The sequence below is a fragment of the Manis javanica genome, chromosome 10 (assembly GCF_040802235.1).
Source record: "Manis javanica isolate MJ-LG chromosome 10, MJ_LKY, whole genome shotgun sequence".
In the NCBI taxonomy this organism is placed as follows: Eukaryota; Metazoa; Chordata; class Mammalia; order Pholidota; family Manidae; genus Manis; species Manis javanica.
Genome location: NC_133165.1, coordinates 105,956,236 through 105,983,981, shown reverse-complemented (window position 1 = coordinate 105,983,981; position 27,746 = coordinate 105,956,236). Strand labels below are relative to the sequence as shown.

Here is a 27,746-nt window from a genome sequence, read left to right as displayed (position 1 = left end):
AAATACATTGGAATGTAAGCATTGTCTCAGAATCTTGGGGCTACTGTGTTCTTTTGCCCTGATCTTTATATGTTGCTGTGCTGTTTGATATTTTTTCTTTCAATAAGCACATGCCTCATTTATTGACAGAAAAATCCCTATAAAACTTTTCTCCTTTAGGGGGAAAATTTGGGCCCTGAGAAACTTGTTGGACAATCACTGCCTTTATACTTCTCCAGAGACTTTAGAAAAGCAACCTCCTGAGGCCCCTTGAAGCAAGAGTGTTTAGGCCTGTGGAATGGAGCTTGGGGCAAAGGTGAGTAATTAGAGTTGGGGCAGAGGAGAGTGAGGATGGAGACATGCTAATTTTAGCGTCTCTGGTCAAGAGTTGTTCCAAGATTCTTATAATGTCCCCTCGTATGTGCTTAGCTCTGTCCTCCAGCCCCAGCCCCAGTGACTGCGGGACTGACACAGGCAGTAACAGACTTCAGACCGCAACCAAAATGCTTGAAGGCTCTATTGCTTTAAATAGAGGTGTTTGACACCCTTTTGGATGGCAGGTCTGGCAGAGCTGGGCCCTCCGCCCTCACCCCAGCTTAAGGCTCTGCAGTGAAGCCACTTGGATGCCAGCTTTCCCTCCAACCCCAGCATCTCCTGACCATCCCTAAGCCAGGCAATACCTCCTGCACGTGAAGTCTCCCAGCCCAAATCCAGGCTCCCTTGCCTTCCTGCTCTGTCCCCACTTTATTTAATCTGTCTCTGTTTCTTTTCTCCTCCTCCTTCAGGAGAAGGATTTAGAATATTTTATTAAAAGTATACTTTGTGGGCCCTTTTTAGAATCACAGAATTTTATCTCCTTAGTGACCTTAAAATAATATGAATAATAGCAGCTCTCTTTAATTTGGTGTCTATTAAATGCCAATCATGTTATTTATGTATTGCTTCCTTAAAACAACCTATGGGATGCAGTGTTAAGATTTAAAAAGGCCCTTGACAAAAGAATATATACAGAAAAATGACCATGAAATGATGCCAACCATCATTAATTATCAGGAAAAGGCAGAGAAAAACTGTAATGATTTACCAAATTAAAGAGAGTGATAGTGCAAACTATTGGCAAGGCTATGGAGCAACCAGAACTCTCATACACTGCTGGTGGGAGTGTGTCATGGTCCTACCTCTTTGGAAAACAATTTGGCAGTTTCTTATAAAGTTAAATATGTATGTAGTGTTTAATCTAACCATAATCCTACTAGATTTTCCCCCATGGAACATGTCTATGAGCTGACTTATACAAGAAGTTTCATAGCAACTTCACTGAAGACAACCCAAATGTCCATCCACTGATGAATGGATAAACAAAATGTGGTCCAGCCACATGATGGAATTCTTCTCAGTGACAAAAAGGAGCAAAGCAAAGTGAGATATGTATTCGTTTTCTATGCTAAGTAACAAATCACTGCAAGCTTATTGACTTAAGATAACACATGTTTATTATCTCACAGTTTCTGTGGGCACAGCTTAGCCAGGTCTTCTGCAAGACTGCCATCAAGATGTCACCTAGGGCTTGGTTCTTATCTGGAGGCTTGACTGGCAACGGAATGACTCCTGAGTTCACGCAAGTTGTTGGCAAAATTCATTTCCTTGTGGCTGTAAAACTGAGGGGCTGGGTTTTTGCTGGTTATCAGCCAAGGCCGCCCTCAGCTCCTGAAGGCCGACTGGAGTTTCTTGTCATGTGGCTCTTTCCATAGGTCCTCACACAACATGGCAACTTGCTCTCTCAAAGCAAGCAAAGGAGACAGTGAGTCTGCCAGCAAACCGGGGACTCGTTAGTGTAACTTGATCATGTGAGTGAAAGCCCATCTCTTTTGCCGTATTCTAGAAGCAAGTCACAGATCACGCCCACAGGGGAGAGGATTATATGAAGGCATGAACACCAAGAGGCAGGGGTCAGGCAGGCTACCTTCCCATACATCCCCTACAGATGTTTCTCAGAGACACATTGAGCAAAAGCAGCAGATGCAAAAAGCCATCTGCTTTATGATTCCATTCATATGAAATTCCAGAAAAGGCAAAACTAGTCTGTAGTCACAGAAAGATCAGTGGTTGCCTAAAGGGAATGGACGGGGTTTGGCTGTAGTGGGGCAGGAGGCAAATTTGAGGGTGATGACAGTATGTATTTTGACTGGCATGATGGTTATATGGGTGTATACATGTGTCAGAGTTCATCAAACTATACCTTTTAAATGGGTACATTTTAATTTATGCAAATTATACCTTTATAAAGTGTATTTTTTAAATGGCCCTAGAATGCACATTATACCTATGAGGAAAGTGAGGTCCAAAACCTGCTTATAGCCACACAGCTAGTGGAGCAGGGATTCCAAGAAAGTCTGACTGCAGAATCCGTTCTCTTTTCCTCTATGCGTGACATCTAATTTTCCTGCAAGCTGCTACTCACAAAAAGGAGAAAAATGGAGGCCCAGGATACTCTCTAGGCCTCACAGAAGTGGCAGAGTGTCTCAAGCTTCTATTCCAAGTCAAGATTCTTTGTGTCACTAGGTCTACCAGACCTCATTAAACCCTTGCAGCAGATTTTAAGAGTTCTTACTACATTTTAAAATTTATCCGTATGTGTCATTGTAAATACACTTAACAATACAGTTGACCCTTGAACAACATGGGTTTGAACTGTGCGAGTCCACTAGTACATGGATTTTTTAAAATAAATTCATTAGAAATGTTTTGGAGATTTGTGATAATTTGAAGAAACTTGTAAAGGAACCACATAGCCTAGAAATATTTAAAAAATTAATAAAAAGCTCATGTCACAAATGTATAAAATATATATAGATACTAATTTATTTGATCACTACCGTAAAATCAACAACAGTCTTTCAGTAGTTAAGTTTTTGGGGGAGTCAAAGTTATATGCACATTTTTAACTGTGGGGGGGTCTGCACCCCTAATACCCATGTTGTTCAAGGTTCAACCATACTGTTCTCTTAAAATACCTGATCCTCTGAGCCAGCTCTTTAAGTGAACAACATGTGGTCATCCATGAAAATAAAGGTTTCAGAAGGTGTGCTCTATTCTGTCGGTTGCCTACATTCTTGCTTGCCTACAAATTCTGAGTTTATTCAGGTACTTGGTGGCCATACACTTCAGAGAAACATGGATGGGTCTTGGTTTGTTTCAGCCAGCTGGGATCAGTCTGTTCTTTCTGAGAGAGATGTGCTTAGGTCAGGGCCCAAGGTGCAGTTCTAACCATTGAGGCCTAAGAGGCACCTGCCAGGGGATTCTGGAAAGTCTACCAAGGTCCTTAAAAGCAGTATAAGAAAGAGGCTCCTTCTTGCAGGCATGAGGGTGTGACCCTGGGAGTGGGGGTGGCCTGCCGATAACATGAAGGGACAGTGTGAGGACAAAGGTCCATCCCTGAGAATAAGAGTCAAAGGGACAAAAGGCATTTAGGTCCTTGAGGATGACACTGAGCCTCTGATGTACTCACTCCTGGGACTGCTACAGGTCAGTGATGAGAATACTGTTTTTTTAATTGAGTCATCACTATGGTTTGCAGCCAAAATTAGAGAATAAAGGAAATGGGAGTTTGCAAACCAAAGTAAAGCACACTAAACAGACACAGGACTCTTAGTTCCCCCTCTAGCTATAGATCTTGACTCATATACCTTAAGATATTTTGCAGAAACTTAGACACCCTTCATTCCCCTGGCCCATGGGCCACCTCCTGACCACAAGCATGCAGTCCTCAGGCTGGGTGGAGCAAGATGTTTCATTCTCAAAAGTATTTGTTGATAGCTAAAGACTAGAAACAACTTGACTGCCCATCTGCAGGGGATTGGATAAATAAATTAGGATTAAGTCATATAATAAGATATATATAACAATTAAAAATAAAGAAGCATCTCCATTGGTTATTGATATGAAATGACTTCCAAGGGATGCTGCTGAATAGAAAAACAAGAGTCAGAACAGTATACAGAAGGCTTTAAGATTCATGGTCATGGAAAAACATCTGAAGTTCATTGCCAGGACTGTTACCCAGGAAAGGAACTTGGAAGGTGGACACAAGACACTAAACAGAATTCTTACTGTGGACAGACCTGCTGGGGACATTAAGCCTTGGAAAGATGATAAGAAGCCACGTTATGGTCGACAGCAGGAAAGCTGTGAAGCCTGCTGGGGGACCTACAACTTGGAAGTGGCTGGCAGGATCAGCTTCTTCAGGTGAAAGCATCAAGGATGGGGGTTGGGTGGTTTACAGCAGAGCTGCTATATGTGATGTCACATACACAAATTACCTATTTTTAATATATCAAAGAAAATTTTTATAAAGTCATATGCATAGCAACTCCAGCAAACCTCACAATTAAACACTCCCTACCCATCAGCATCAATATTTAGCTAACACGACTAACATTGATCAAGGGCTTACTGTGCATCAGACACTGGCCTTAACTCTACCTACGTTCGACTATTCAATCCTTGTAGCATATTCCTACCCTTCCTATTTCTTTTACAGATGAGTAAACTAAGGCACCAAAGTATTAACTAATGTTCCAGGATCCCATAGCCAGTAGGTGGTAGAACCGGGCCTGGAGCCCAAAGTCCATGCCCTAAACACTCCTCTGATCGACCGCTAGGGTTATTGGAAGGCTTAAACAAGCTCCTGTGTGCTTTGCCAGTGTTTGTCTCAGCCACTGGTTCTCAAAGAGTAACCCATGCACCAGCAGTGTTAGGAATTTGTTAGAAGTATATTTAAATTTTTCCCAGGTTCAGCCAGACCTGGTTTTATGGATCACTGTATGCCACCATGTTTCTTGGCTGGCTTTGAGGATATGAAGCCACACCCATCATGCCTATCTGAACCTTGGGGAAACATTGTATTGTCTATATAATTACCACCTGGCTTTCTTACCTAACATCCATTTATTGACCACTACCATAGATTCCGCAGGGATTTATTCTGTGAAAGGTCCCATAATGTCTGACGTGGTCTTAAGAGGCACCAAGATCCTTCCATTCCACACTGGCTCTAAGATCTGTGTACACCAAAACCAGCTAATAATTCCTCTCTGCAACTTAGCTGCTCCATGGGACAAAGATCTCAAACTCCCACCTTCCTTCCTTAATGCCTGTCACGTAAAAGATGCTCAGTAACTGTGCACTGAGTGAAGAAGCCATCATAGTTCACCTAGCGGCAGCTTTTTTGCAAAGAGCACCTGACAACAGTTCTCAGCCTTGCTCTCCATTACAATCACCTGGTAAGCTTCTAAAAATCCCCAGCCTCACTCCAGTCACATCAGAATATCTGAGGGCAGGGCAGAGAGGGAAGGACCAGGCGTAAATAGTTTTGAGAGCTCCCCAGGTGATTCCCGTGTGCAGCCAAGACTGAGAGCGCCTAAGCTAGAATGAAGAAGCCAGATTGCAGAGGGTTCATCTGGCAACTAACTGCCAAACCAGCAGAGTCACAGTTTGAAACACAATGACTTCCTCAAAAGCTTCTCCTGCTCTCTACTTCTTTGATGGGCATGTGAGCTGAGCTGGAAGCAGCCAAGATCCTGTCTTGAGAAGTTCCTGTGCACTGTGAAAGGTGCAGCTGCAAGTGTTTATGCTGGAAACCCTGGCTCGGTGATAGTCCTAAAAATCATTGCCATATGTCTGCGGCAGGGAGGGCAGGGCCCACGTGTGTCCGTCCACCCTCCACAGCCTGTCTTCCATCAGCTGCTTCATCCTCACCCATGCCGGCCCCCCGAGGGGCTCCATTTCGTTCAACAAATTTATAGAACATCTAGACGCCTTGCGATAAGCCAGACCCTGGAAATACAGATATAAATCCCAGATCACCCCTTCCCTGGTGGAGTTCATAGCCCAGAGGGAGAAATGAGAGGTCAGTCCGTGGCTAGGATGTGGTGTGATAAGGGCCATGATGGCGAATAGTCCCGACAAGTGAGCACCTCCAGAAAGCGGGTGAGGAGGGGGCTGGGGAGGGGGCTGGAGGGGCTCCGGGAGTTGTATAACCACACAGAGGCTTTTTTTTTCTTTCTTTTTTGAATATTCATATGTATTTAGTAAACTTTGTAATAATTTTAAGCACAGAGTTGAACATACCAATTTAACAAATATTAACATTTTGCCATATGTACTTCAGATCCTTTAAAAAACAATTCCAAACTTTGCAAGCCTAGGAAAAGTACAGAGAATAATATAACAAACATGCATACACTGAGGTGGTTGAGGGTCCCCACACTGGAGCCAGGCTACCTGGCTCCCTTCTTTGTGCCTCTGTCTTATTTAAAAAACCAAAACCAAATACCTACCTAAAAAGGTAATTGTCAGGATTAATCAAAATAGAACTCTTAAACAGACGAAAGTACCACCCACATACTGTATGCTTAATAAGTACTAACCGTTGTTAACTGTTAATAAATATTAACTGCTCGTGACCCTGCTTGATTCTCCCACACTGGTTTTAGATGTTTTTATAAAGAGAACTATAATATCATGGATGCTTTTAAAGAGCCTTCTGTATACCTGCACTGTTCTGACTGCTAGAGAAGAGGAAAAGTTAGCCAGGAGGTCAGAGGGTAAAGTCCAGTGCAGAGCTTAGGGTCGGGGAGCCTGGCTTCTGAGGAAACCGGTGGTGTGGGCAGGACAGAAGGGGACCCAAGTGCAGGGAGGGGAGGCTGGAGAGGGGGCTGGAGTGCAGAAGGGAAGGCCATTGGGAGCTGGGCACTGTCCATGAACCCCACCCAGGAGCCCATTTCCCATCACAGAGGATCATATCCAACTCTCCTCTCCAGGAAGCCCTCTGGACTCCTTCCTTCAAAACATAAACAAAACCAAAAGATAAAATAAAGAAACCTCACCTACACTTGCCTCCCAGTCTGGAACATTCCACCATGTATGGGCTAGCTTTGAGAAAAGAGGGGGGACCTAGGGGAGCAGCAGGAAGGGGGTTTAGCCCCCCTGAAGTCAATGCCACCTGAGCCCCCCGGGGGCAGGAAACGAGGGATTTAGGGCTGAAGCCTAGCCAGGAGCATGGAGCCAGCCTCCCTGGGCCCGAAGTTGTTTGCACTGAGTACTTGGCTTGGGGAGGGAGTCTTTCTGGAAACTGCACCCCACCAGGTGGACATTTCAGGCTGAGTAAGCTGATAGGAAGCCCCCTGATGTGTTCTCCAGTTATCCTGACAGAAGCACATATGTGGCTTGTCAGGCATGGAGAGTTTGTGGGGAAGGCCTTGGGTGTAAGTATATACTAGGGCCCAGCCTAGTTGGAAATGTGTTCTCCGTCACCCCCCAGCAGTACCATCATTTTTTATCTCGAAATGGGCTTTCCCCCATCCTCCCCACCCTCCGCTTCCCCAGCATCCTTTCCGGCCGCTGCTGAGGAACAGCTGCTCGGAGGCCCATCTCTCATCAGCTGCCTTATCTCCCTGATGAATAATGTTCCTCTTCCTGGAGCAGCGAGAGCGACGGCAGCCTGGCAGGAGGCCCACCCCAGCGTGAGGCAGGCCACTGACAGCACTTGGAGCCCAGGCAGCTGTCAGAGAGTGGGGCGGTCCTCGGCCCCCAAGTGAGGTGGGGGCTGACCTCCCTGCCTCCCAGAGCCCCAGGGAGCAGCGGTTCACCAACACTGCTATCCTAGCACCCAGGCACCATTCTGGGTCCTGGGGAAGCACTGGGTCCCGCCCCTCAGGGATGAGACTGTTAATGGAAGATGTGATTTGCACCCAGTCGTACAGACTCTATGTTTAGGAGCTTTGTGACCTTGAGAGCATGTTTCATCACTCCATTCTTGGTTTTCCTCATCTGTGAAATGGGTTAGTCGTACTGTGTAGCTGCTGTAGTTGTCTGCTCAGAATCCCTTTACCAGCTGGGGCACCCATCCCCCAGCACACAGGTGCCATGGTTGCGGGTACACCGCCAGCCTTCTTCTGAGCCTTTGGCAGATGGTAACCGCACCCCAAGACTGCCATGAGGGGAGCCAGTAACTGTAACTGGTGATGCAAAAGCCCAGGCCTCATCCCTCAAAGCCGGACAGCTTGGTGGGACTATTCGTGTTTCGTGGATCACACCAAGGCGACACTTTGTCCATGGCCACACCCTTCCTCACCCCCTTGCCCTTCCTAGTTTGCCTTCCTCAAGAGCACACCTTCCCCCTGTGAATCACAGGCTTTTGAAAGCCTGTTTGGGGCTCCACGTCTCGGGGACCCAGCCAAAGATAAGTACCTACTTCACAGGGAATTATGCGAGGATTCAATGCGATAAGCCTTGAACGACCCCTTGCAGGTGCCTGACCCTTGGCAGGCACCCAGTAGGTGGTGATTCTCATAAAACATTACGTGGCGGGATGTGCCAAGGGAAGTCAGACAGCTACAGTGGAGAGGGGGTTATTAAAAGCCAAGTCTGGGACTGGAGGCAGTCCTCCCAGGAGGGGTTCTTGCAGGGCACTTAGCCCAACTTTCTTTGTACCAATGAGGAAACTGAGCCTCAGAGAGAAGCAGCACACTCAGAGGCCCACAGCAAGTCCGGGGCAGAGCCGGCCTAGACTGTGTCTTGCTTTTAACCTCACCGCACACTGTGTGAGCACTTTGGTCCTTTTTCCATAGTTGTTGACATGTTGCTGACTAGATGGTTCAGGATCCTGAGAAGTAAAGCCACAGCACCCTCCATTTCCATGCGGATCTCCTGAGTACCTACTGTGTGCTAGACACCTGCTGGGCACTCAGGGAAGGATCCATATACCAACCCCTGGGTGTTGCAGAGAGCATCCCTGTTTTCAGAGTGTGTGTCTGTGTGTGTCTGTGTGTCTGTGTATGTGTTGGTTAACTTTAGCTATCCCAGAAAGTGAAAACACCAGCCCATTCTACAGGGGAGGTTTTATTATTAACAGTGAGTTGGAGGGCCAGTAAGAGCAGACAGGCAGGCAAGGGCATTCCTGCACTTGTCTTATTTTGGTATTAAACACATAGGAATATTCTTAATTCCTATAATACTATCTCTGAATGGTCCTTTGCTGTCCTTTTCATTTTTCTCCAAGTAGGTACAGAGTTAAAACAGTGAGAGGTTGTGGCTTTAGGGGGACAGCTATCATCCCAAGTGTGGGGTGCACGCTGAGGGACGGCTACAGTGGCCTTTGAGAAGTAGCTGGATGCAAGATTCTGTGTTATTACACCAAAGCACTTGGGCTACATCTGCAGCAGTGGGCAGCCTCTGAATCCTTTGGTCCAGGGGAGCAACACACTGAGATGTGCGTCCTCCAGAAATGTCTCTGGGCAATGCGAAGAGGAGACTGCAGGGGCCAGTGCAGACCCCTGTCCCCCCATGGGGACAACCTCGAATGAGTGAAGAGTTCAGTAGGGAGGAGACCACCACCACTTGTGAGCTGGCCGGAGACGTTGCGTGGGTAGTTTCTGCATGAGTAAGATGCACTGAGGGTGACGGGAATGGAGGATAAAGAGAAATCACTGAGGAAGTGAGGCTTGAGTTGGGGGAATTTTTGAGGGGCAGTTTCATAAGCATGGGGAGTGAGTGGACACAGTGCAGTCTGAATGGATGGGCTCTTCTAGTGTGGAGGGCAGTAGGGCCAGTGGACCCAGGCAGATGGGTTCTTAGGAGCTCAGAGGAGACGGAGGTCAGAGGAGGAGGCCCAGGCCACTTTCTGGGGAGCACTGAGCGCCAGAGGAAGAAGGATGAACCCCCTCCTGGGGGCAGCTGAGGCTACTGGAGGGGTTCAAGTGGCAGAGCGGCATGAGGAAAGTAGGATTTTAAGACGAGCCCAGGAGTGGAATGCAGTTGGTAGCAGAAGTTACCCCCTCAAGTCGGAGATGGCGTGCTGACCACTTTCAGGCCACACACCCTGTCCAGACATGTTTCGTTTGCCCACACAATGTGCTCCAGTACTTTTTAAAAAGGGAGACTTTACACAAAAGACTTCACATAAAAGGCAGATTTCTGGCTGTCATTTGAAAAAGCCAGAGGATTTGGTAAGACAGGACCGAGTGTCTGCACGTGGCCGCCCTGTGCTGGAGCTGGGTCACAGCAGCCCCCTTTAGGTGCGGCTCTGAGTCTTGCTGGAGTTTTCTCCATAGTGGCCCTGCTTTATTTATTTTTTGTGCCAGACTGCATGGTGATTTTTTAAAATATTTTTGAATGAGTCATCAACATTTAAGTAGTTGAGAATGTCATATAAATATCCAGATTTGGGCTTCTCTCAAAAAGTCACAAGGGCCACCAGGGGCCTCATTCATACGTGGCCAGGACGGCCAGAGCAGAGGCCGTTCTCCAGTGCGCAGCCCGTTTCTCCCCTTGCCCACCACTGAGGCCTGCACTGGCCGCCGTTTTCATAGAAGGAGGTGCTCTCCCACGGGAAAATGAAGTGTTTCCTGTACGCAGTCATTATCAAGAGTGGGAAAATGAAAGACAGAGTAAGGGATGGACAGGCTTCCAAAAAAAGGTAGGCGAGAGTTGTGGAAAGTAAGAATATTGTTCTGTGTTTAGTGACACAGCGTGGCCCAGAAAACCCCACCGAAGCTCCTGCTGGAAGAGAATGCCCCACTTCACCCTGACAATCCCTGTTGGGCCTGAGCCATTGGGCCTGGGAATCTCTGCAGCGGAGGCAGGGGAATTCCTTTACACTCAGCCCTCAGCAGTCTGGATTCTGAGTCAGGCCCTGGGCTGCACAGAGAAATAAGATGAGGGACCTATGACCCTGGGATTAGGAGCGGCAGGTCTGTTGAGGTAAGGTGTCCTGGGTGTGAGGTGGTGGAGGAAAAAACCAGGGTGAGTGGAGGAGCAGGAGGTGTGGGGCAAATCCCTCACACTTCCGGGGGAAGGACTCAGCGGCCACAGCGGCCCCTTACAGAGGGGTGTCGGAGAGGAGAATGGCAGATGTCTTCGGGGGACAGCTGGGATCCTGGGAGCACGGTGGGTGATAGAAGTCAGGAGATCCACTCTGGGGGAGGCTGATGGCTTGGGCTCCAGCCACAGTAAGTTGGAGGTGAAGACAAGATACCCAGGTGGGTGCTGGCTGCACGGTGGCTTTGAAGAACTCAGATCTCCTGTGCACCTTTTTTCTTGCTGTGATTCCTCTCTTCCGTGTCTTAGTTTCTTGAAAATACTGTCTTTTTAAGGCCATCATAAGGATTAAGATAGCATTATTAAAAGGCTAAAGATGATTCCTGGTACAGAGAAGTGCTCTATAAATCGGAGTCATTTTCGCAGTTGCCTCTGAGGACTGGTGGGTAAGCTCACTGAATGGAGATGTTCCATAGGGCAGAGAACAACGCTAAGCCTTGGAAAAGAGCCGTGGGAAGGGTGAAGCTGGCATAGTGAGGAGCCGGCAGGAAGCGGCTGAGAGACACGGGGAGAGGGCGTCTTCAAGGCAGGGAGGAAAATGCTTGGGTGGGCAGGACCGAGATCACACTGCAGAGGCCACGAGTGAGCTTGATGGCAGGGGTTTTCCACTGGGGTGAATTTGCCCCCAGAGGACTGTTGATAGTGCCTCTAGGCATTTTTGCTCCTCACGATGAGTCGCGGGGGCGCTATTGCATTTAGTGGGTAGAGGCCAAGGATGTTCCTAACACTCCACTCCCCAGGATAGCTACCCCCCAACAGAGAATTGTCCAGTTCCAACAGTGCACAGCTGGGAAACCCTGTCCTAGAGCCAGCAGGCTTCTGGGCTTGATTTGTGGTTCTACCACCAACAGATGTGTGATCTTGGCAAGTTCTTTTAACTGCTCTGTGCATCAGTTTCCTTATCTGGAAAACGGGGGTGATAATGACACCTACTTCATAGGAATGTTGTCAGGCTTCAGTGAGTGAAGATACACAGAGGGTTTGAAATAGAGGCCCTCAGTCCATTAGCTGTTATTAGAAATCAGGGGAAGTGTGGGCATAGCCGAGGCCATTTCATCCCAGAGCTCTACATTTAGGAGTGCCTTCAATGAGATTTTTCTGGGGTGGAAGGGGGCTGGCAGCCGGAAGCAGAGAGTTAGGGAGATGGGCACATGGAAATGAGGGCTAGCAGGTACAAATTGCCTTTTCCAACAGGTGCAGTGATGAATGAAGTGGAGGAATGGCTAGTTATGGCTGTCAGGCCCCACGGAGGGGATTTGCTTCACATTCACGGATGTACTGATGCCAGCTGAGAGTTTGGGTTAATGCCCTCACCACATTATAACAAAAATGGAAATTTTCAAAACAAAACAAAAAAATCACCTTCAGTCTTACCACCTTAACACATTAGCAATTTTCCATCTCCCCTTCCAGGACTATCATTTTTATAGTGCTTTAGTTATAACACAGATTCTCTTTTCTATTGTGTTCCATCACATGAAATTGTCCCGTAAGCATTTTCCGTGATGTTACATCATCATTACATTTATCATTTTTTCCAAAGCGGAGATAACCTCATTGTTTTTTCCTGGTTCTAAAAATGCTCTGTGTTCTCTTTTTTTTAAATGCAGATAGTACCAAAAAGTCTGAAGAAGAATGTAATATCCCCCATTTCCCATCCTACCCTTTAGAGATAACCAGGTTAGCACTTTTCGTGGACATCCCTCCAAGTGAATCTCCATGTATTAACCCGTGTGTTGATTTGTTAATTCTTTCATGTAAATATGAGCATCACTTTGCTGTTCATTCATTTTCATCCTCGAAGTGAAGGTTTTCTTATCTCTGGGGCTGTTGTTTTGGGAATCCAGGAGGTGGCTGGGGATAGATACACCCAAGAACACAGGAAGCCAGAAAGTCCTGAAAGCTGCTAGAAGGGAAATATTGGGAGCGTGCACTGCATTTGTTTCCTGAGGCTGCTAATACTCAGTGCACAGACCAGGCAATTTATATGCCAGAATTTTTTCTCTCACTGTTCTGAAGGCCAGAAGTCAGAGATCAAGGTGTCAGCAGGGACATGTCCCTCTCAAGGATCTAGGTGAGGAATGTCCCTTGCCTCTTCCTAGCTTCTCATGGTTGCCAGCCATCGTTGGCATTCACTCCAGTCTTTACTCCTTCGCCACGTAGCATTCTTCTCTCTTCTTATAAGAACCCTGGGGGTTGGGTCAGGGCTGCTGTATTCCAGCATGACCTCATTTTAACTTTATCAAATCTGCAAAGACTTTTTTCCGAATAAGACCACACTTAACAGGTATCAGGCCTAGGACTTCAGTGCATCTTCTGAAGGGGACACAATTCAACCCAGAACAGATGTGATCCCCAGGGTGATGGAGGAGGTGGGTGGAGCAAAGATGGAGCCCTGAGGACTCCTCTGAAATGGAAGGGGAAAGGGAGACCAGGACAAAGAGATTCTGGGGCTGAGAAGGGAGATGAGGAAGCCTACTTCTTCCAGCAACTCATGTCTGTGTTTTATTAACCTTCTAGTAGTTTACAGAGAGAGCCCTGGGATTCATCAGAAAGCCAGGCTGTCCGTAAACTCCCCCAGGCCCCTTCCCCAGCATCAACACGCTGTGCAGCTGGCAGCTGTTGTGCAGGCCCCACAGGCCTCACATAACATCCTGTTGTCCTCTCCTCGCAAGATTCTTGGTTGGCTGCCACCTAATTTCTTTCTGGCCTGGACAAATTTTTTGCAGTCCTCGGGCTTATGGGAACCATCACTAATGCCCAAAGTCCTTCCATATGCCCCACGCAATGCCCTCTACCTGCAAGGTGGGTACGTCTCTGTCCTTGCTGCAGGACGTGGTCCATAAGCCTTCAGGACCATGGAGACAAATCATTTCAGTGTTTTGATCTCCCCTCGCCTTTTCCTCAAGACACCTGCTTTTGCTGGTTTACTCAGTTCTCTTGGTCTCCTTACCCCCAGATTCAGTGCCCAAGGTTGGATTTTCAGAGGTGGAGGGGATTGGAGAGGGCTTATGAGAAATATGGAGAGAGTTAAGAGGACACCTGAAGTCTCTCTCCTGGTGGATGCAGATGTCAGACAGATCAGAGCCTTCCCAGCACAGCTGGGCTCAGATCTGGGTGCTGTGGGTCAGCATGTGACCAAACTCTGCATCATCACCAACCTGGCTCTTGGAGAACAGGGGACCAGTACAACATAGCCGTCAAACGGCCTAGAAGAGTGAGGCTTCTTTCTGCTTATTAATTTAGGTCCCAGGCAAAGCCCAGCCAAGGTCTGTTCTTACCACTGCAGGTTTCTGCATATTTGAGGGAATTATTACACTTCTCCAGTGGTTAAAAGTGATTATTCAGCCTTTGGGCTCCTGCTCTTCATGCTGCCTGAAGTGCCAGTCAGTCCTAGCAATGTACCACCTGTCCCCTCTCTACTATTGAATTATATCTTGTCCTTGATTTCCTTTCCAGTACCAACAACCACTTCTGAAAAAGACCTGGTGGGACCAGAAACCCAAAGAATATATCTCATATTAAGTTTAAAGCTGAAACAACAAGAAAACCCAGGTACAGTGTCCAGCCAAGATGTGCCAACTCGTGTGGGATTGAGGGAGGCCTTCGTGCCCAGGCATGATAAGACCACAGGGCTTGGGCCCGGGGGATTGTGGAGACAGAAGCTTCATGAGAGCTGGGGGGATTTTTTGCCCAACCTTATTTCTTGCTGCCCTATCATTACCTTAAACTGCAGCCATGTAACCAATTGCAAATGTTGCCACTTCCCCCCAGTATCAGAGCAATAGTGATGGCAAGCAACAGAGGCAATTCAAACTACTGTAGGCCAAAAGGCAACTTAATAGCTCCTGTTAACTCAGAAGATAACGACAGAGCTAGCGTCAGGCTCAGCAGGGATCAGAGATTCAACTGATGCTGACAGGGCTGTCGTCTCCCTCCTGTCTCTGTTCCTGTGGCACTGCCCCCACAGATGGGATCTCTCCATGTGGCCTGGACAAGGTGGCCCAGCCCCCGTTCACTGCACCTTAGCTTAGCCAGCCACTCCTCTTTCCCAGCACTCAGAGCGGGATGCGGACAGGCCCGTTTTCCAGGAGAGGTGCGATCCTTACACCAGTTACTGCCCAGGAAAATGTGATTGCAGAGGATTTTATCATGGACTATGTTTTCAAAAAAAGGAAGGGTACTGAGATTAAAAAACAAGCCCAGGCTACTGCACCCCACTCTGAGGGTCCATCCATTTGATTGCAGGTGCCATTCCCTCTACCTGGAAGCCCTGCCCACATGACAAACCCCTACTTTTCTTTCAGACCCAAGCCTTCTGGTACATGCTTATCCACCCCCCACCCTCAGACAGAGTTGAATATGCCCTTTGGTCCATCCTCAAACCTCATATGTGCCTTCATTATTGCACTGATTTATTCATTTATTCATTTAGCAAATCCTTATCCTTTACAATTGTACCCACTTGTCTTGGACTATGAGTTTCCCTAAAGCAGGGATCATGTCCCAGTCATCTCAGGATCTCCAGCCTCTCCCAGGGTGCTTAGCCCATGGTCGGGCCCTGAAAACTGCAGGCAGGCACATTCTTATGTTGGGGTGACATGCAGGACTTGGCCATTCCCTGACTGGTAGAGAGCCCGGAAACTGCATATCATAGGTCATTTGGCTTGAGTCACTGACTTCTCTGCAATCCTTGCAAATAAATCTCCCATACCCCAGGCTGGCAGGAAGGACTCTGTGCATCTATGTAGCAATGACTGGCAGAATTCGAACTGTAGCACATGCCTTGTTTGCCCAGGTATATCACTTGTGGGAAGTGTTTATTTTTTTGTATATTGTATCTGAGAATCTTCAGAGGTCATAGGATCTATCCTAAATACTGTGGGGTTAAAACTTTTGGTGATGCTAGCATACCTCCAGGAATACACACCTTATTACCATGTAAGGCAGCCCCTGCTTATTAGGGGCCACAGCAACTTTGGCCATTAGTATTAATTCTCTGACCTGGGACCACAGGAAAGAGGGTCCTTCCTTCTTCAGTGTCCCTTCCACTTCTCATTTATTCATTCATTTCTACATGTATTCTTTAACTCAGTCATTCATTAAAAACATTGGCATAGCCTATTTTGTCCAAGATGGAATGGTCCTCTGTTCTCATTGATCTGACATATTTGAGGGGAGAGATAGGCAATAAACAACTAAACAGATAAACAGGAGAAAGAAAATTGTCAAAAGAGTTGTGAAGAAAGGAACATTGGGCAACATGAGGGTTGGGCAAATTTCAATAGAGTAAGCAGGACAGGTGTCTTTGAGGAAATAAACTTGAGGTGATGAGTAAGTCATGAGAATGAAGCATCCATGCACAGTTTGGGGGAAGAGTGTCCAGGGACAGAATAGAGTAAGGGACAGTGTCAGTGTGGCTCTAGTCGAGGTGGGAGAGAGGAGGAAGGAAGGAAATGAGGATGGAGGGGCAGGCAGGAGCCCTGTTGCCATGGTAAGGAGCTGAGGACCTGTTGTCAGAAAGAGGAAGCCTTTAGAGGGTCTAAACAGGGAAGTATATGATTTTGCAAGAGCACTTCAAATGTGGAATCTCAAGGTCCACACCCTTAAAGACGAAGAGCAGGTGGCCACTACTTTTGTTTCAGAGAATCAGAAAGATTTTGATTTAGAGGTGAGTTCTAGAAGTCCTGGAGAGAGAGCCCCATAATATCTGGAGCTGGAGTCAGAATATCTCATACCCTAAGACAGGCGATTGGAAACCCCTCTTGGAAAGTGGTCTGGAAGGTCACCCTCTTTTCCTAGAGGTTGTATCCCTCTTAGCGGTTCTCTACAAACAGTGAAAAACTGGCAGGCTAGCCAGCAGGAGACGTTTAATTATTTTCTCCTGGAGCAGAGCAGTTGCTCCTAGGGAAACACCAAGCTTGCTGCCACTGTTGTGTAGGAGGGAAACCACACTGCCGGGAGGAGGGGTGCCTCATTGTCGGAACTGGAGCCCCGGAGGGCCTCTGAGCATCGAAACAGAGAGACAAGTCAACAGGGAAGGGTTGGTAGATGTGCCCAGGAGGGAATGGGAAATGTACTTGTGTGTTTTTTTAAGATGCACAGTCATAAAAAAAAAAAAAGGGAAACAATTAGTAAAAACATTGCTGCGCATGACAGATAAAGGGCAGCATCCAATCCTTATTTATATCAATGAGAAAAAAGTAAGGCCCTCTTTTTGAAAATGGGGAAAGGTGTGCAGACTTTTGCAGAAAAGAAAATGCAGATGGTTGATGGAAGCACACATACACTGAAAGCAGAGAAATGCAAACTAAAATAGTGGGGCAGAGGGTGTCTTATGGGGAAAATTGCTTATCAAATTGAAAAATGCACTTTAAAAAAACTGCTGTGCTGGCTAGGTTATAGTGAGATGGACACTGTCACATGCAACTGGTGACATTCCCCCTTCTAAAAGGGTACTTTTTTGTGAGTACTTAAATAAATTCATACTCTTTAACCCAGTAATCCCACTTCTTAGAATCTATCTTAAGGGAATAGTTAAAGAAGAAAGCATCGATTTGTGTAAGCTAGCAAAGTGGAACACAAAATCAGGAAACCAGAAAGAAAGACCTGCTAGTTCCTGCTCTGCCATGGTTTTGCTGGGTGACCTGGGACATGTCACTGCCTAGCTATGGGCCTCAGTTTCCCAGTCTGTAAAATACACTCGTTGGACTGTTTCAAGTCTGAGAATGCAGTAAGGATATAGGCATAATAATTCCAAGCTTCTAACTGAACCCAGATCCTAACCACAGAGTGTCAAGATCAAACATTTCCATGGGTGCGATGTCAGCCATACCCAAGATGCCACCATCTACTTGGCTCCCCTGGGACGGGTTACAGCTTAGCCAGCGAGACCCTTTGGGAATGAGGTGATGTTTATGTACATCATTCACTCCTTCAACGTGTACGTACTCCTCCCCTGACCCTCAGGCACCAGGCCCTGGGGTGTATAACGAAGCCCAAGCTCAGAGTGATTGGAGAAGGACCTGCCCCAGCAGCTCATGCTTTCCCTCTGTCTTCAGTGTGGGCAAGTTCTTTCCTTCTGATACTTATCTTAATTTACACTTGAATTGTTTTAAAGAGACACAGTTTATCTGAAGCTAAGTGTCTGACTCTGGACAAAACAAATGGATCACACCATTTTGAGTATAAACCACCTGCCTACTGTGAGGCTGGTTTTCTCATGTGACTTGGGAGTGAGGAATCCAGAAGCAGATGGATCCTTGGCGGTGTGAATGCAACAATGTGTGAACCCACCTGGAGCCACGTGATGGAGGGAAAAGTGTATGTGGGCTTAGAGCCAGATGACCTGAGTTCAAACGTGGCATCCCTTTTTCCCAGCTTTGCGACTTGGGGAAGTTCCTGACTTCTCCGAGCTGCAGTGTCCTGTCTATAAAATGGGGAAGTGGTCCTGACCTTCCCCAGGTCTGCTTAGGAGTACTGGTCAGGCTCAGCTCTCCAAAGGGGCCTAGCAAGGAGACTGGCGTGTACTCAGCTCTCACATGAGTGCTCTGGCTGCTTTCCAGAGGCTGCTACTTGAAAGGGACAGGACGCATTTGAAATACACAGGAGGGAAGCCATGTTACACGGTGGCTGATAACAAGGGCCCCGGCTCCGCAGACCTGAGCCTGCCATTTACCTGCAGTGGATCTCTTTGAGCAAGTAATTTAATCTTTCAGAGCTTCAGGGTACTTATCTATAAAATTCATTCCTTGGCAGCAATACCCACATCCTGGGGCAATTATGAGGATTTGGTAAGGTAGTATGTGCCTAGTGAAAAATCACAGTATACTCGCTGATATTTTGATACATTCTTTCTCTGGTTGCAAATGAAATATTTGTTCAATGTAGAAAATTAAGAAAACAGCCTAAAAAAGATCAAGAAGAAAATGTGAGTTGTGTTCAGTCCTTTGACTTTGTAGCGGCTGTGAGTTTGCACCCAACCTTCCTCATCCTGCTCCCCACCCAGCTGTCTCAGTGGGCTGTGGCCTGGCACCCTCGTGTTCCATCAGTACCTGGTGTGGTGACACTGCTGTTGGTGCCTCTCTCTCGGCAGATCCTTCAAGCCCGACTTCATCCTGGTCCGCCAGCATGCCTACAGCATGGCCCTGGGTGAAGACTACCGCAGCCTGGTCATTGGCCTGCAGTACGGAGGGCTGCCTGCCGTCAACTCCCTCTACTCTGTCTACAACTTCTGCAGCAAGCCCTGGGTGGTAGGTGATGGGCCAGGCTGGGTGGGAGCAGAGTGGGAGGTCTTCCAACCCTGAAGCGGGTCCATTCCCCAGCCTGGTGGCCTCCGTAATGAAAGGAGTCTCTTAAGCAACTGTAAACAACTTGGACTCCAAGCCCCTTTTTGCAATTACTGCCTAACAAATAGTACGTAACAACATATCATGATGCAGTGTTACCCTGTAACAATACTAGTTTGTAGGAGGGGTATACTGTCTTGTTCATACCACCATTTAGTCATATCATTTTTGTTAATAGTAGACACTGCTTTGTTGAGCACTTACTATGCACCAGAAAATCCTGCTGCCTGGCGCTCAGTCTATTGCTGTGGTATAAAGTGGGTGTTGGCGTTCCTTCTTCATTTGACAGAAGAGGAAGCTCAGCCTCAGGGCGGTGAAGCAGCTGGCCCAGGGTTACGTAGCCAGTGAGGGGCAACCAGACCTTGAAGCCGTCTCTCTCCAACGCCCAAAACTTGATTTCCCCACTGTTTACTCATTGCTTTCATTCATTCGCTTGATTTGAGTCTCCGTTCAAATGTTACCTGTGAGAGAGGCCTTTCCTCCAAATACTCTCAAATCCCTTACTCTGTTTGATTTTTCCCCACCTTGAATGGTCTATTGTATTTTTCACTTATAACATGGTATATTTTACATTTTCAGATATAAAATGGTATATTTCATGTATATATTTTATTATATATACATATATAATAGTGGCAATTATTATTTCCCCTCATACTTGGAGCAAGGTCTCTGTAGAGTTGGTACTCAGTATTTATTAAAGGAACATCTGTGTTCATTTAATAGATGTGGATAGTCTTTAACCACTAGTTTCATGATTTTGGTGTCCTTCTCATTCTACCTTGAGATTTTTGGTCTGTGCATCCAGATTCAAGTGCCACTGTTCGGAAAGGGTCCTAGGTAGTATTAGCCACCCTCACCCCCTTGTTTTTCCAGGTAGACATCATGGTGACAGCAACTGTCATTCATTAACACTGACTGTGTGCCGTGCTGGGCCCTTGACATGCACATTATATTTGATCCTCAGAACCACCCTGACAAGTAGTTATTGCTGATATCTCCATTGTACAGATGAGGAAACTAGGGCCAGGGTAGCTAGTAGTAAGCTGTGGAGCTGGGCATCTCCAAAACTTGTGTACTTGATCATGGAATTACTGTCCCTCTCTGGACTTCAGTTTTCTTATCTGCAAAATGAGGGATCTCCCATCATGTCCCATATTTCTGGGGTCCCACAGACCCTCTAAGCTGACTCATGTTGCACCACACCGGTAGGCTATACCTAAGAGTTTGCAGACCAGTCCTTGCCTGATGCATGAAGCTCCTGAGTAACCCCATACTCTGTCTGAGCCATTAGTATTGAATTACTCTCAAGTCTGACACAAGATCTGGTACCCTTTCTAGCCATTGGGCATCCACATTAGGCCACAGATTGCAGCTTATTTCTTCATCCTAATCAGATTCTCCCTTGGTCTTCCCTGCTAATGTCTACCAGCAGCTCCCCTTTGCCTTTTGGGTGAATTCCAAGTTCCTGGGTCTGGCCTTTCAGTCTCCCAGTGGGGTGTCATGCATCACCTTCTGGCCACCTCTGTCACTGTGTCATGCATGCAAGGCCTCAGGCATGGCAGCCACTGGCACCTCTAGCACACACTAGTCTCACTGCATACCTGGAGTGCCTATCCTCCTCTTTCTTTATGGCATTTGCTCCAGGGAGTTGTCCTGACCCCCACTCTGCCTCTTCCAGGTCTCATCACCCCCCTTTCTTCCTTCCATCAAGGTATTATTATCTTAACCACCTGCCACACTCTCTCCTCCCTCAAGGCCTGGTGCGCTGTGTTCAGCTTGTTGCCCTAATGTTCAAGTGCAATGCTGGCCACCAAGAGGGCTCCCAAGGGTGCTGAGTAGTGTAGGATTATGGAGGGGATATAAGTCCAAGGCCTGTCTTTCAGAACTTACTACAGCTCTGGGGACAGCAGCTGCCTCTATGGTAAGACAAGGAAGTGTGGAGGCAGGAAGGGCCCAGGGTGGGAGGAATGTGGTTTAAGTTGTTGAGAACAAGCAGGGCTGTAAAAGCAGGGAAAATATTTATGATTAATAATAGCTAACATCCCAGTGCTCCTATGGACCAGGCACTGCTTTTAATTCATTGTGTATTTAATCCTTACAACAACAATCCTATGAGGTTGGATCTCCTATTTTCTTCATTTACCAATGAGGAAACTGAAGCTCCGAAACCTGAAGTGCCTTCCCAGGTTGCATGGCCAGTAAGTGATGGAGAATCTCAATGCAGAGTCCGTACCATTAACTACTAGCAATATTGCCTCTCCAGAAAGAAAGGCCTTGCAGGCTGGGGACATGGCATGCATGTCAGCAGGTTGTGCTTGTGAGAAATACTGAGGGTGTGGTAAATGCCCATTAAAAGTGATTGAGCTGAACTCAGTGGCCTGCAGGAATGAAGGGATTAATGCAGCCAGATGATGGAGAAGATGAAAGTCTAGCCAAGAAATCTGGCCTTTATCCCCAAAACAGCTCAGAACAGTCACATGTTTGAGGCCTGGGATCAAGTGGCAGGTGTTCCCATAACAGTGGTTGACCAATGTTCTCTCCTCTTCTGTCCTAGTTTTCTCAGCTCATTAAAATCTTCCACTCCCTGGGTCCTGAGAAGTTCCCGCTTGTAGAACAAACATTTTTCCCCAACCACAAGCCAATGGTGAGTGCTCTTTTTTACTCTTCATGTTGTTCTTCATGGTGTGGAATGAACACAGATGTCCATGTTCTCAGTCTCTTTGGATGGAGGACGCAGGCTCAGGGGCTACCATCTGACCACCTGGGCTCTCAAGAAGAGCCATGATGGCCTATGGGAATGCCTGGCTTTCCTAGGGGCTGAGTCCTCACTCCAGGTGAAATTTTAGGCAGTAGGGAAGGTTGCAAAGGTGGATGGCATTTCTTGCAACATCAGGAATTTTCAGCATGCCAGGGTTCAACTTGAGCTGCCATGTTGGAGCAAAAGTTTCGCAGCAAAGGTAAAAGATGTTTCAAAGTTAAGACGTTGTTTCCCTTGAGCCTATGTAGAACCTACTTTCAACTCTTATTGTAATAAGAGTTTACTTGCATTGATTACTGAAGGGCCGTTTCCTTGTGTGTCCTCCTCATATTCCAACTTCTGAATACGCCTGAGGTTGCCTCTAGGAAGTGACTGGAGCTTAGCTTGGAGTACGTGGTAGAGCCTCTCATTCGGAGGTGGGAGAGGTTAACATCTTTCTGAATGGGATGGAGAATTCTCCATCCCAAAGCCAGAAGAACCTCGGTGGAAAAGTTCAGGACAGCTGGAAACAGCCTGTGACATGCCTACTTGGGTGGTTGGTGATGTTCTTAAACTGGTCAGGGGAATGCTGGCCATGGGAGGAGTATGTGTCTTGGGGAACAGGATAGTTAATAGGGTATCTGATAGTGACCCGTTTGTAGAATCCCAAGCTCAGGCTGATGAACTGGACAGTCCTATTCGGAGACACTGAGTAGGACTGGAGCAGTCCCACCAGGCAAAGGTTCCTGTTGATTGTCTTTCCCTGTGTCTGCTCCAGGGAGAGTCATAGAATCCGGGGTGTGCTGGTTGGAATAAGAGGGGCATATAGAACCTGGCATACTCCAACAAGTGTGAACACAGTACAGAAAATTCAAAGTTTCTCATCAAACCAGCCTGCATTTAAATCCCAGTTCTGCCTACTTACTAGGTCTTGGGCAATGAATTGATCTCTGTGAGCCTCCACTTCCTCAGCTGAAAAATATTAATGGTAGTGGAACAACCTCATCGGGGTGTTGAGATTTAAGACAGTTTGTGTGTACAGAGGAGTGCTTGCCTGGCACATGATAGAGGTGCTCAAAGTAGAGTAGCTTAAAATAGGGGCAAAAGCTATACTCTGGAACACTGTGAACAGTGGGATGAAAGTTGGGTAAGGGGTTCACTCTGGGAGGGGTTCACCGGCTATCGTGGGGACTCAGGAGTTCCTGGCATTCCCAACTAGGCTGAGCCATACTCTGAACTTCAGGCAGACATCTGACACCAAGGACTGCTGTTTGCAGCTGGCTCCTCCCAGTTCTACTGGGTTGAGATTCTTAGGAAGAAAACAGGGAAGGCCAAGTCAGGGGCCCCACCTGGGAATACTTGCACCACTCACAGGTAATTAGGTAGTGACCCAGATTCTGCAGGACTGTGGAGAACCCTGGCCATAGAATCAGGGAGCAAGTTAGGGCTGGATTCGTAGCCAAGAGGAAATCTAAGATGCCTCCCTTGAAATTTTTCCTGCTTGGGGAAAGGACTGGAGTAGGGTGGACCCAAGCAGTAGAAGTGAATGGAGAGAGGGGCGTGTGCATGGGCCTGGGGCCAGCGCAGGCAGGCCCAGCTTCCAAGGCCCTCTGCTGCTTCTATAACCCCCAACGGCAGCTGGAACACCAGGAGGCAAGAGACGGCAGGTGTGTGATAGAAATAAACCACTTTACTGTTTAGAATAAAGGACACACTATAAAAAGTGAACATTATGCAACATTACAAGACAATATACATTCACGGAATATAAAATTCATAAATAACATGGAGGAAAACTGTAAACAGTGCTACAAAATTTAGCAACAAATACATTCCTTCCAGACAGGGTTTTCTCTGGTTGGTTTCTTTCCATCACTTCTGGGTCTCAGGACAGCAGACTGGCTTAGGGGAAAGGTCGGGGCACAGGAGAATCTACAAAGCCCCTCCCCTCGGAGCCTGAACTGGCGTCTAAGTTCTTCCCCTCCTCATGTCTCCCAGGAGCCAATCTGGAGGCTGTTGCTATTCATGTACCCTACATGCTCCCATTTTGTTTTGCTTTTACCATCTGATTTATAAAGTGTTTTCCTTGTATAAACTATTTTAGTGATATTTATACTTTAGGTAGCCAAGAGCCCAACGCTTGGGTGTCATCTTGGGGTAATCCATATTGGCGATCGTCAAGCACAGATGATGGCTTGGGGCAGGGGAAAGTACTATCTCCCAGGGGGCCACATCGTTTTTGAGACAGAGCCGTTCCAATAATCATTTGCTTCTTTAATTGATCAAGAATAATGGTATGAAAAATGGTGCTTGTGGGCTGTAGTTCCACTGCCATGACGTAGGTCTGGGTCTGGGGAACAGGAAAGGATGCAAGTCTCCAGTATTATTTACCCTGGCAGATGGAGCCCTGGCCTAAGAGGTGAGAACCTGGGTGTGTCACCTCCTGGATAGGGAGGCAGAAGAGCCGGCCAGAAGGGGCCAAGGGATCTCGGAATCACAGATCCCATGGCCCTGGATTTTTAGGAGAAATCATGACTTTCCAATTGGGTGGGCAGAGGTTGCGGGGTATGAAGGAATAGAAATGACTAGCAGACTGCCCAGGGCCCGCTGATTCAGAGCAAGGGTGTGAATGTACCTGCTCTTTTTCCCCTCCTCCTCTCTACTCCAGCAGGCACCGGATGCCTGCAGGGAGGAAGCTGGAGGAGTCTCAAGTGCTAATTCCTTCATTTCCCCACGTCACCAGTCTAGCTGCCTGCACAGTAGAAGTATTTTACCCTCCATTCCACTGTAGAATTTGATTCAGGAAAAATGGTGGCATGTGGGTTTCATTTTTTTTTTCTCTTAAACACAATGTACACATATTACAGCCTATACATGACACAAGATTTAGCAAAATAAAACGTTCACGATATGATTGAAATACGAAGTGTCTCAGCTACATAAATGACTTTAAATTATACAGTAAGTGAACAGGTGAAAATAAACAAAGCTATAGCTTATAGAAAGCTCAAAAACCGCCCTCTGACGACATCACTTTGCAAAAGACCCTTCTTTTCCCAGGACCTGCTGTTCTCTTTGCCAGGGCCTGGCAGGTGGGACTATGTTTCTGCCAACCTTTCTGCAGGAAACGTCAGGTGACTCAGGCTCAGGCCTCAGCCCAAGTCCCTCCTCGTGTGAGTGGAGGTGACCCCACCAGGGACCAAGAATGGCCAGGGACTTCACAGAGGAGATGCCGATGTCTGATTATGGAAGGGCACATGGGCAGGCTGGGTCAGGGGTTCTACCTTATTAAGACTTTGAGGTTGAATAAAATCTCAGAACACCAAGTCTGGGGCTCACCCCATAAAAACCATGGGCCTGCCGACCTCAGCCCCTTTGCGCACATGGGCCCACTGAGAGGGGAAAGCCTCCCGTTTTCCACCAGCCAAAGGGCATGGCTGCAAGGTGAAAGGTACAGGTAATAAAATCAATCCCAGGGAAACCAGATGACTGCACTTCCTTGCCACTTGGGGGTTCTGCCAAACACCTCGCCTGGGCATTTTTGCGTGTGTGCAAGACATTACAACACGTTGTCTGTTTCTCTTTTTGCCTCCGGTTTCAATTGACAGCTCTGTTTCCTAAAGTGGAATGAACTGAAGGTACAAATACTCATACAGGACAAATACAAATCTGAAAAAAGAGACAGAGCACCCATGTTAATGTCACCTTCCTACTGTCCCCAGCTGTGTAAAATGTACATTATCACCTACTCTCGGCATCTCACTTTCAACACTAAAACTTAAAGTAATTTTATTTAATTGGAGAATTTATATTATAGTTTTATTTTGAAAAACACAACAAAAAACCCTATAGCTTATTGCAGAGTCAGGCTTCCCCAGTGGCCACCAATTTTAATTCCATGAGGTGAGACCCTCAGGAGGTGGTATTCACCCACCAGTGAGCTGGGGGAGGGGAGCGGACTGTCCCAAACCCAGGAAAGGTAGCTGTCCGGCCAAGGCAGGCCACTTTTGCAGCTTCCCTCCTGTGCACAAGCCCCTGACCCACACTGACTCATCTCCCATCTGAGCCAACCCATAAGGCAGTTAAATGAAGGCCCCAAACATGAAGCAGGATAAAGGAAGAGGGACAGAGGTCAGATGACCCCAGTTAGAGGGATGCCAAGGGTGTTCAGAATTTCAAATTTTAATTAAAATGAAAAAAAAAAAAAAAGTCAACTTGGAATGTCATGATTTTCTTCAAACAAGCAACGACAGCAAAATAGAAGAGATTAAACTACTGGCATATTTAACAGCATTGAACAGAATTCTGTGTCCTGTAAAAAATTAGCTTATGTCCCCGTGTGGGTATATGCAAATGCGTATACAAACACATCCCCCTAGGTGAGCTAAACACTACTTCGGAAATAGTATTCTCTACCCAAATCTACTTGGCTATATCTGTGGATAGTGTACGGTGTGTGTATTTCTCCAATTTACATACAGGCATGCTCCTGGCCAAATCTACCAAGGAGTTTTCCAGGAGGAAACCTTTTGGGAGGCAGGGAGAGGAAAGACATTCATCTCAGTCTTTCACCTGAGCTTTTGCACAAGGCAGACAAATTGCCTTCTGACCTCAGGCAGATATTTAAGTCTTCACCAACTAAGAAACTTCCGTTATTCTGGCCTGGCTGCTTGTGCCAGACTCAGAAACATCTGGTCAACCCAAGCATCACTGGGGTAGGGGAATTGTGTGTGTGCTGCATTATCTCAGACCCTCTCTTGAAGTTTCTTACCTCCCTTTCTCACTCTTACATGCAGACACAGACAGACACTATCGGGTTGGGACACGCAGTAGCATCTCCTCAGTGTGTAAGATCTTCTGCGTACCTTGAGTCTATCTGCTTGCTGCCCTCGACTGAAACTGAAACGGTTAACTTTGCAGCAGCTCCACGTCTGTGTCCTACTGGGATGGAGGAGAAGGGCAAACGGAGGAGGGTCTGGGAGATGGTGAGGCGGGGAGGAAGAAAGAGGGGGAGGTATTACAATGCCCAAATGGGGTAGTTTTTCGATTTTTATTTTCCTAAAAAAATATAGATTATATCATCGTGAAGAAGAGGAGGGTACACTCCTCATTCTTTCTGGCATGGCACCAAAAATTCCCAGGTGGAAATGGGTGATGTCAAAACCAAAAAGAAGGGGTCGGGTGGGGCCAGGAGGATGGTTCCAAATAAACTCCATATGACAGCAGAGACTTTTCTTTAAGTGTTCGAAGTGCTAAATTTGCAAGAAAACAGGCACTAATTTCATTGTCATCATCTGGGAAGAGTTAGTGTCCGAGGGAAGCTCAGCAGGGAGGGAGGGAGGTGAGGTGGGGCAGGATCTGGTGCTCAGGGGTCTGTGGCATTGATGATGCTTTTGTCCGGGGGGGCCCATCCTCGGTACCAGCTGCAGTAGCCACCCTTCTGCCGGATGCAGGCGTAGTGTTTGGACTGATAGCCAGGGTAGCCAAAATTGGAAAGCATGTCGGTCCAGAGACACTCGTTCTTAGAGGTCACAAAGCAAGGCAGGTAGTAGCAGGATTTGATCTGCAATGAGATAACAGCCCAAGGTCGGTGGACTCTGCCATGGCGGAGCCAGGCCTGGTGCTTGCCCGAGTGTGCCTTCAGAACCTGGGACCACTGCCGGTGGAGCCCAGCTACGTCAGTCCCTCGGTGAAAACAATATAAATGACACTCGCTAACACTTCCTGAGTACCTGCTGTGTACCAGACATTCCTCTGAGTGCTTCTGTGTTATTCTCTTTAATTCACATAACAGATTTATC

The 27,746-nt window shown here is 47.1% G+C and overlaps 2 protein-coding genes across 4 annotated transcripts in view; one reads left to right on the top strand and one right to left on the bottom strand.

Moving 5' to 3' along the window:
• The window catches only part of SYN3 (synapsin III), a 443,027-nt gene that overhangs the window by 118,823 nt on the left and 296,458 nt on the right, over positions 1 to 27,746 (top strand). For all 3 annotated transcript variants that reach the window (XM_017652294.3, XM_017652295.3, XM_017652297.3), the window contains exons 5-6: positions 18,953 to 19,109; positions 21,763 to 21,852. In XM_017652294.3, coding sequence (XP_017507783.3) covers positions 18,953 to 19,109; positions 21,763 to 21,852 — 247 coding nt within the window. The remainder of the gene's footprint in view (positions 1 to 18,952; positions 19,110 to 21,762; positions 21,853 to 27,746) is intronic.
• Positions 23,616 to 27,746, bottom strand: part of TIMP3 (TIMP metallopeptidase inhibitor 3) — a 55,457-nt gene continuing 51,326 nt past the window's right edge. The window contains exon 5 of the mRNA XM_017652298.3: positions 23,616 to 27,508. Within this exon, the coding sequence (XP_017507787.1) occupies positions 27,311 to 27,508 (198 nt within the window). The 3' untranslated portion in view covers positions 23,616 to 27,310. The remainder of the gene's footprint in view (positions 27,509 to 27,746) is intronic.